Genomic DNA, 10,548 nt, shown 5'->3' on the forward strand with positions numbered 1-10,548 from the left:
TCTCTCTCTGTCTCTCTCACTCTCTCTCCACCTCTCTCTCCCTTTATATCTCTCTCACCCTCCCTCACTCTCTCTCGGACTCAGATTATCTCCATCGTCCTGCCGCTGAGATGTGAGTACTTGATTCATTTTAAATTATTTGCAAACCTCTGAAATTGTTAAATATTTGTTTTTTTAAAACCCTGAATTGAAGTTTGTTTCTTTTTTAATTCAAATAGAAACATCCAGTGCCTCTGTGTGTAAACTACTCATGTTAGATATGAATTTATATTTCCATAAATTAGTTTTATGTGTTTTTATTTTGCTAAGATTAAACTTGTGAAAGGTGTGGATGTGTTCTGGGCTGCAGCTATAGCCTGTTACACTGCAGAAATGTTACCATGACTCACCGGCTGAATCACAACTATCCATCAATATTGTGATCGACCGACTGATCGAAGTGTTTGTCCCCACTTTACACTAACTGGACGCACACTTCCACATCACACATACACACTGTATTGAGTTCACAGGCTTCGTAAATACCTTTAAAATAAAAAGACACAAAGATGAACAAGATATTTCATTTGATTTATTCTCCTGGTTGGATGAGGGGTGGGTGGGGGTGGGGGTGTTATTGCGTGCATGTTTATCTCCATCAGTCAAATCCAGTCCTCTGTGTCGGAGCCTCTGCTGCTGCTGCTGCTGCTGCTGCTGCTGCTGCTGCACTAATCTCTCTCCATTTTACCTCTGGAAATCAACCCTGTGTGTTTCGCAGCACAGGCAGTGACCAGGGGTGGACAGTAGTGGAGTAAATATTAGATTTCTTTGGTACTTATTACTCTAACTTGAATACATTTCCAAGACAAATATTTTTTACTTTTACTCAAGTTAATTTCTAGGAAGGCTGAAATACTATTGGACACAAGCTGTGTTTGTCAAAGAAGGAAACCCTAACCCCTAAAAGCAGCACATCAGTGTAGGTGGTTTCAAAGAGTTCATTCTCAGAAACAAGAGTTAAAAGCTCCTTAAATTCATTTAGAAAAAAATATAGTAACTCACTGATGTGAAAAATAAGAAATTTACTCTTACTCGTACTTAAAGTACATGTAAAAGCATGTACTTTTGGACACTTAAGTACCTTTAAAAGCAAGTACTTTTTTTACTCTTACTCGAGTAACATGTCAACTGAGCTACTTTTACAAAATTTTGACCAGTAGTATTTGTACTCTTACTGAAGTAGTACTGGGGTCGAGTACTCTGTCCATCTCTGGCAGTGACACAAACTGCTGCTTCCTACATTGTGCATCACTTCACCTGTGTGTGTGTGTGTGTGTGTGTGTGTGTGTGTGTGTGTGTGTGTGTGTGTGTGTACAGTATGTGTGTGTGTGTGTGTAGGTGAAGTTACATGTTGCTGGATTGTGTGTTTGTGTGGTTGAGCTCTCACTCTCTCTCTCTCTCTCTCTCACTCACTCACTCTCAGTTTCTCTGTCTCTGATACTTTGATTGTATGGGCAGAGGCCAAAACTCAGATGAGTCATGTTTCTATTATTGAATTAGAGTTTGGCTTTTATAATTCATGCTGCTCCGACTGTTTCTATTTCATTAGTTCGCTGCCAAATCACAAAGTACTCAGACGTTTCACTGAAGTAACAGCAGCAACAGCACAGTGACAAAGTAGAAGTAGCACAAGACTACAATATATTAATACTACTAATGTGAAATGACAAGAACTTAAAATTACCTTGAGTAAAGGAAAATAAGTACTAAATAATATACCAGAAGCAACAGTATAGAAATACTCTTAATACAATAAAATCAACAATACTATACTGATGCTACTGCTAATACTCAAATTTTATTTACTTACTTTTTGTAAACTTAAAAGTTTAGGAAATGTTGCAGATGTTAGAATTTAAATCTTTGTTTGAATAAAAGTAAATAAATACTTAAGTAAAGCAATATTAGCAGTAGTATACTTCATTAATACAACTTGATGATTTGTTTTAGGTTTTATTGACTTTTATTTTGTTAAGTCCTACATTTAAAATGTTACTTGAGTAGTGTTATTTATTATTTACTTATTGATATATGATATAACGTGAAAATTACAGCATCACATGATTGTAGGGATACTCTGTTACAGTACAAGTATGAGTCCAAGTAATAGTAAGGCAAAAACAGCAGTACTATACTACATCAAAACTACTACTAAAACTACAATATGAAAAGTCCTGTATCTGAAACTTTACTTCAGTAAGTAAAGTAAATAACTTTTAGTTTCAAAATAGTCAATAAATACACTACGAATTGTTTTATTCCTCTGTTAAATCATTACAAACTTTATATTACTCTGTCTTGTGTGATCAGTGACATAAAGTTTTGCTAATATTTGTTAACTTTAAGTTTTAATTAAGTCTAATTTCGTGATTGTGCGCTGCTTCTATTTCTTTATTTTGGCCACACCTGCAGGTCGACTCCTGACGCAGGTACTCCAGGAGCTGATGGCGAGGGGCCCGCGGCCCCGGCCCCCAACCTGACCAGCAACAGACGACTGCAGCAGACACAGGCGCAGGTGGACGAGGTGAGGACAAGATGAGACCTAATCATGATGTAGAGACAAAAAAAAAGACAAATGTTAATGGAGTTCAAGTCCAAATTCACTAAATTCTTAGTCAACGGAAACAAAATGTTCAGCCTGAAACAACATAAACAAAAAGGGAAAACAAATAACAACAGATGTTTTGTGCTATAAAAAACATTACAAACAAAATTGCATCAAATATGGATGTGATTTAAACAGATGTTTTTCCCTTTCTGTGAAGAATAAACAGACCCTAAATAATAAAATAAAGGGAAAGGGAAAGTCAAAAAAGAAAATTTGAAACTAAAATGACAAATACATGAAAATATGATGTTAAGTTGTTGATTAACAGAATAGACAAAAGCATATATAGAAATAAAATTCAAGTCACATTAAGAGAGCTTTAAAGAGTATAGAAAATTGAGTAAAATATGAGGCAGAAGTTTGAGTTCAGCTTTCTTTTTAACTTTTGCATGTAAATTACTATATATTTGTTAAATAAAAGCCAAGTATGACATGATTGTGGCATGTAAAATGTAAAGTATGGTTAAAGAACTCAAAGTTTAATTGGAAAAGCGTAAATTTAAATGTCATTAATTCAAAGAGGAATAAAAAGGAAAAGGAGGGACGGTGTCAGTCTAGATTTGTCTTGAAACTAAATGTGTTTCCCAGTAGAAAGACTTAAACACGTCTCCGTCCCTCAGGTGGTGGACATCATGCGCGTGAACGTGGACAAAGTCCTGGAGAGGGACCAGAAGCTGTCGGAGCTGGACGACCGGGCTGACGCCCTGCAGGCCGGAGCCTCGCAGTTCGAGAGCAGCGCCGCCAAACTCAAGAACAAATACTGGTGGAAAAACTGCAAGGTGGGTGTCACTGTGTGTTTCCCATCATGCATCAGTCTCACTCAGGCGGCAGTAGCCTACTAGACACAGAAAACACCTGTCCACCTGCTTATTCATGCAATGATCCAATCAGCATCCAATCACGTGGCAGCAGATACAGGTCAGGACCTTCAGGATGTGATCACAGCGACTCATCTGGGATTTAACTCACAACCGTCTCTGGAGGTTTAACTCAGAATAGAGTCAACAACAAAAAGTGTCCGATGAGCAGCAGTTGAAGGACGTCAAAGAAGAATGGACGGACTGGCTGTGGTCACTCAGGTAACCACTGTCTACAGCTGTGGTGCAGAAAAGCTTCACACTTCTTGTTCAACCTTGGAGGTCCAACATGTTCAACCTTGGAGGTCCAACATGTTCAACCATGGAGGTCCAACTTGTGCAACTTTGGATGTACAACATGTTTAACCTTGGAGGTCCAACATGTTCAACCTTGGAGGTCCAACATGTTCAACCTTGGAGGTCCAACATGTTCAACCTTGGAGGTCCAACTTGTGCAACTTTGGATGTCCAACATGTTCAACCTTGGATGTCCAACTTGTCCAACTTTGGATGTCCAACATGTTCAACCTTGGAGGTCCAACTTGTCCAACTTTGGATGTCCAACATGTTCAACCTTGGAGGTCTAATAGGTTGAACAATGGAGGTCCAACATGTTCAACCTTGGAGGTCCAACATGTTTAACTTTGGATGTCCAACATGTTCAACCTTGGAGGTCTAATATGTTCAACAATGGAGGTCCAACATGCTCAACCCTGGAGGTCCAACATGTTTAACTTTGGATGTCCAACATGTTCAACCTTGGAGGTCCAACATGTTCAACCTTGGAGGTCCAACATGTTTAACTTTGGAGGTCCAACTTGTTCAACTTTGGATGTCCAACATGTTCAACCATGGAGGTCCAACATGTTCAACCTTGGAGGTCCAACATGTTCAACCTTAGAGGTCCAACATGTTCAACCTTGGAGGTCCAACATGTTCAACCTTAGAGGTCCAACATGTTCAACCTTGGAGGTCCAACATGCTCAACCTTGGAGGTCCAACATGTTCAACCATGGAGGTCCAACATGTTCAACCTTGGAGGTCCAAAATGCTCAACCTTGGAGGTCCAACATGTTCAACCATGGAGGTCCAACATGTTCAACCTTGGAGGTCCAACATGTTCAACCATAGAGATCCAACATGTTCAACCTTGGAGGTCCAACATGTTCAACCATGGAGGTCCAACATGTTCAACCATAGAGATCCAACATGTTCAACCTTGGAGGTCCAACATGTTCAACCATGGATGTCCAACTTGTCCAACTTTGGAGGTCCAACTTGTCCAACTTTGGATGTCCAACATGTTCAACCTTGGAGGTCCAACATATTCAAATTTGAACATGTTCAACCTTGAGATAGATGGACTACCACAATAGAGAATAGAATAGAGAACCAGAAACCTGAGGATGAAGCGGACAGCTTCTCGTCTGGTCCATTCTGAAGGATTTGGTCAAAACTTGACATAAACATCATTAAAACATGGATCCATCCTTGTATCAACAGTTCAGGTTCTGGTGATGGAGGTCTGAGGGACATTTTCTTTGCCACTTTGGGCCTCAACCGACCTGAGAATTATTTACTGACCATGTCCATCCCTTCGTGACCATCATCTGATGGGAACTTCCAGCAGGCCCTCACACTAAAGTAATATATCGATATATATTGAATTTCTATATATGATGTTAAAATTATACATGATACTATTAGAAACAGGAATATGTTCATATATCGACATATAGGTTGAGCCCATATATACGTAATAAAGTGAGTATAGAATTTTGTTAGATTTTCAATAGTTTCAGTTTAAATGTTTCGAAACAAACTGGATCAGGAAACGTTCAGTTAAACCTACAACTCAATAAAGCAAAGAGGCGCCAGGTCTGGATTCTCCTCTCAGCCTCCACCTTCATCCGTTCATCCATCCATCCATCCATCAGCTGCCAATCCATTTTTATCTCTGCTTCGGCTTCATCTGACTCCGCCCCTCGTGGAACAGACAGAGCGGACTCGTGTCGTCCAATCAGGAGCTGGCGTTCAGGGAGCTGGAGGAGGATTAAATCAGAGGAGAGTTTGAGTGACAGCGACCAGGAAGTCAGAGAGAAATCCGAATCTGGATTACAGAGACAGGGGGGGATTAGAGAGCCAGCTGTGGCTCATGATGTAACCCCCCCCCCCACACACACACACACACACACACACATATACATTCATTCATTCATTTCACAAGCTCACAGCCAGTCCACGAACATCTGGTTTCTCTTCCTTCTTGTTTCTCTCGTCGCACAAAAACACACAACAGGCCACAACCAATCTCTCTCTCTCTCTCTATCCCCTTGTTCTTGTTAATCTCTCTCGCCCTCCCCCCATCAGAAGTGATGTGATTTTCTGTCTGTCAGCTGCCCTGCTGCTCGTGTCATCGTGTGGATTTATTTTTGGGTTTATCTTCATATCTCAGTAAAGAAAGTGAGAAAAGTATTATAATTCTAAATAAAAACGCTGACACATGACGACTCCACAGTTCCTGATATAACAACAACAACATGAACAGAAACTAATGTTTGGTAACACTTCCTGTTAATCTCCTGTATTATTAGTATTAGTAGCAGTAATATTAAGTATTATTAGAGTGATGAGTTTATTTGTCATCTTTGTTCTAATGTTCTGATATTTGTTTGTTTTCCCAACAGATGATGATCATCATGGCCATTATAGGTATTATATGTGTCGGCGTCGTCTTCAGTAAGTGTCAGCAACACTGAAAACAAACACAAACATTCACACACAACACAAACTTTATCAACGGTCAGGAAAACTTTTGTGTTTTGCTTTAAGTTCCTCCATTTAGCATTCATTAGAAATCAGTTAGGTAAATGTTGATATTACTATATAAAGTAGAAGACATCAAGTAGAAGACATCATGATGAATAAACAAATATTGCATAATAGTGACTTTTATAGCTCAATTCAGTCAAATTCCTTTATTGTGATTGTGAGCTGTGCAAACAATGAAATTTGAGGTTGCAACTCTCATGGCTAAATAAATAAATACATGTTTATTAGCTGATAAGGAAGGACTCAGTCATAAATGTGTCTTTAAAATCTAAAGTCTGGATGTCCTTGATATTTCCTGTCAACATTCACAGTTTTGTGATGATGTTTTATTGATTTTCCTCTGGCGCCACCTTCAGGCCAAACTACGTAACATTAAACACCTGAGAGCTCAAGATCTACATTGAAACCGAAACATCTGAACCATGTTAAAGACCTGAGACAGACAGGATCAATGTTTAGTTTATAAAGATCTTCATCACAGCCAGTGTTGGGAACGTTACTTTTAAAAAGTAATTAGTTATAGTTACTAATTACTTCTTCCAAAAAGTAACTGAGTTAGTAACTCCACTACTTCACTATAATAGTAACTAGTTACCAGGGAAAGTAACTATTGCGTTACTTTTTCTTTCCAAGGGCATTTTTAAATTGTATTTTATTGTTTTCATATATTTCACTGATCGCAATTATGGAATGCGAGTGTGTGTTTTATTGAAAGCGAGGCTGGTGTGCCTATGAAAATAGGTTACAGTGGGTTTTTTAAGTGCTGTGGCTGCCTACAAGCAAATCTCATATTGTCTCTGTACAAAGACAACAAAGACCTTTTTAAATGTGAAAACAGTGGAGACCTATTCAAGATTTGCGTTTGGGCAACAATAACAGGAAACATCGAAATTAATTTATTCATGGCCACATTAAGTGAAATTATTAACTTTACCGATTATCCATCTGATTATCTGTCCTGCTGCGAGCGCACAACTTCTCAGGGTATCCGCGGATCCTTAAAAAGTCTTAAATTCATGTATCTAAAATTAAGGCCTTAAAAAGTATTACATTTATTAGAAAATTCAAAGATGGTCTTAAATATATAATATATAATACACAGCATCATTAAATATGTATGCACTTAATCTTTTATATGAAATAACAGGGTATCCGCGGGGTCTTAAAAAATCTAAAATTTGAAAATCTAAATTTTAGGTCTTAAAATGTCTTAAATTTGTTGAATTATTGTGTTCAAGTCTTAAATAATTTTAGTCTCGCATTTGCCCCTAAAAAAAAAACATGTGTGAACCGGGAAAATCACAAAAAAGAAAGAGCACAACCTGTGATTAGTCAAAAACTACAAATCCCACAATTCTCTGGCCTCAACAATAACAGTAGTTAGTGTAAGTAAGGGAGAGTGGAGCTGTCGGTGAAAATAGGAAACAACGCCACGTCTGGTCCTGTTCTATGTTGTTCGTTCACACCGTCACCGTTTATTCGTTACGTCCGCGGTGTAAAAGGCCGTGACGCAAAGACGCGATTAGGCGCGAGACGCGATTAGGCGCGAGACGCGGTATACGCGACTTTTTTTTTTTTGCGACGCAATACACGCGATTCTTTTGGGGCGACAGGACCATCGCGTCTTCGTCTATTTCAGGAACACTTTTTTTTCGCTCGAGTTGTGACGCGCGACCGAACGCGAGATACGCGATTTAACGCTCGTTTTGACTTTGTGTAAATTCGTGTCTTCACGAGCTCGCCCATTTTCACTACAACAACAACATTTCTGCTCTCATCAACCATGGTTGAGGTCACAATGCTGCTGTAGCTGCTCTGGAAGAGTTCCGGGCTGATGAGCTGCAGAGACTTTAGAGTTTAAAGGAGCAGTGCGTCGCTGTGTCGGACTGTTTGGATTTAATGAAGAAGCTGCACAGAGTCAGGTGAGCAGAAGCTCAGGACAAACACTTCGCTCCGGGACATAATGTAGCTACACCTCACATGTTCTTGTCTTTTACCTCAAGGAGATTAAAGTAGTGTCTGTACTTTCCCTCCGATCTCTGCAGCTTCCCTCTGCTAGTCTGTGTGTGTGAGGCTAAACTGCGTGCGTGTGTGGTTTGTGTACAAACTGAACACTGCCTCTGATTGGCTTAGCATGAAACCTTACTCTGCCTCAACCAATCAGCATCACTTATGTGGTTGTCTCGTCCCTCCCTCCTCCTCCCTCCCCTCACCAAAGGAGAGGAGGGCCCAATTCCAATCCGACCCCTCACGGACTCACTGACTTAGAGGCGCGTTCACGGGAAGTCCGTGAGTGTGTGAGGGCTGTTCCATTGTCAGATCATCAAGTCAGTGAGTCAGGGAATGAGCCCTTACTGCCCCCTTACCGTAAGTCAGCACCGATGCTGACTTTGGGTAGGGGAATTACCCACAGTTCATAGCGTTGTGAAGTCAAACCATAACACATGGGATGCCGTCGGAACGCAAGTGTTAAAAAAAGAAGAAATTAACACAAGTAGTCAGAGAGAGCTCCGCCAGTCTCTTTATTGTTAAAGGACAGGAGCCAAAAAGAAGGAATAAATAAAAAGAAAAGAAGAAGTTTACTGTCAGTGTTAACGTGCAGTTTGTGATTATTGATGATGATTTGATCAGATCTGATCCAGGAATATTTTGTTTTGAGTCCGCCCCCCTCGCACACCTTGTGCGTATTGAAAGTACAGTAAATTTATCGGTCCAAGGGTGGAGTTAAAAACATTTTGTTGTCAAGGTAACGTGTCGTGAGAGTGGGTAAGTGCTGTTCCATTCATGTTTACAGCATCTGGACCCTCACAGACTCTCACACTCTGTCACTTAGAGCTGACGTCACTTTAGTCAGTGAGGGTTCAGGGCTTGAGTCTTTAGGGAACGGATTGGAATTGGGGGGAGGAAAAAGAAAAACAGTTTAGCAGCTTCTGTGGCTGAGATGAGCCAAGTCGGAGGACAACGGCTTCACTGAGTAGTTTGTAACGCGCCTCATTTAATTGTCGGTAACGGTAACGGCGTTGTAACGGTGGAAATAGTAATTAGTTAGATTACTCGTTACTGAAAAAAATAACGCCGTTAGTAACGCCGTTTATTTTAACGCCGTTATTCCCATCACTGATCACAGCACAGTGGCGGGATTAAACCACTGACATTTAATTTAATCCAAGATTGACTTGACTCAGAATTTAGTAAAATCAGGTTTGAAATTAAACCCAAACTCTGATGCATATTTTCCTCCTTTGTTGTTTATCTCTTAAACAGTTTCCTGTGTGAACTGTTATCTGGATCATAAAACTCACATGGGTTGAATCTGTCTCTCAGTTTTCCTTGAGGAACTTGATTTTGGTTGATTCATCTGAAAAACACAGTAAAAACAAGTTGTAAATGTTAAACATCCTCAACGGTCTAAGATCCCAGTTTGAACCCGAGTTTAAAGGTTTTTTAAATGACAAAAGTAAACTGTGCTAAATTCAATCTCTCTTAATTTTATGTTGTTGGAACAGGTTTTAACGTAATCTTGGATTAGATAAATATTAAACCGAGGTTTAAATTTGATCATAATTAGGTTAATCAGGATTTCTTAAACCAGGATTTACTCTGGTTTTAAAGTTAAACCTTGTTGGTGTAATGTAGAAATGCCATTCTTTCTTTTTCATGACCTCGAACGCATCTTTGTCCCTCTTCCTCCTCCTCTTCCTCAGTGTACTTCTTCTACTGAGCTGGTCTTCAGGGATGGACACACAGGTCACAGGATGACGACGAGTCTTTGCCGACACCGCCGAAGCCAAATCCAAATCCAAACTCTTCTCAGCGCTCCTCCTGCTCTTCATCCTCCTCTTCCTCACCATCCCTCCTGCATGGTCTGTGATGTGCTGCGGTGCCTCCACTGTCCTCCTCTCCCGGTGGGAAAAGTCTGTGCCGGCAGGTTTCACTTGAGCTGAGCAGCAGCAGCAGCTGGATGTGATGTGATGTGTCAGTTTGTTTCACGTCACCGGGAGCCACCAGACGGGTGGAGCTTACTGCGTCAGGACAGTTTACATTGTGAGACTTAACGTTAAATGACCTTTTCTCTCTCTCTCTCTCTTTCTGCCTCTTGTATTGTGCTCAGTAACAAACGTCGCCTCCCTCTGGTGGCCGAGTAAATGTCAGCTGTAAAATCCACCGACCCAGGTTTGTTCACAAACACAATGTTTAGTATCAGCTCATATA

The 10,548-nt window shown here is 40.2% G+C and overlaps 1 protein-coding gene across 1 annotated transcript; it reads left to right on the forward strand.

The window, feature by feature from the left end:
- LOC146978127 (vesicle-associated membrane protein 1-like) lies at positions 1 to 10,548 on the forward strand. The gene is made up of 5 exons (XM_085790849.1): positions 1 to 112; positions 2,452 to 2,563; positions 3,268 to 3,426; positions 6,192 to 6,243; positions 10,041 to 10,548. Coding segments are annotated over exons 1-5 (342 nt in total). The 5' UTR covers positions 1 to 110; the 3' UTR covers positions 10,058 to 10,548.

This window comes from Trachurus japonicus, chromosome 11 (assembly GCF_045865225.1).
Source record: "Trachurus japonicus isolate A0001 chromosome 11, Traja_1.0".
Taxonomy (NCBI): domain Eukaryota; kingdom Metazoa; phylum Chordata; class Actinopteri; order Carangiformes; family Carangidae; genus Trachurus; species Trachurus japonicus.

What these genes read in the sequence shown, in the direction of transcription:
- LOC146978127 (XM_085790849.1), top strand. An exon ending in CACAGGCGCAGGTGGACGAG is followed by an intron (nt 2,564 to 3,267) that starts GTGAGGACAAGA and finishes TCCGTCCCTCAG; the next exon opens with GTGGTGGACATCATGCGCGT. An exon ending in ACTGGTGGAAAAACTGCAAG is followed by an intron (nt 3,427 to 6,191) that starts GTGGGTGTCACT and finishes TTTTCCCAACAG; the next exon opens with ATGATGATCATCATGGCCAT.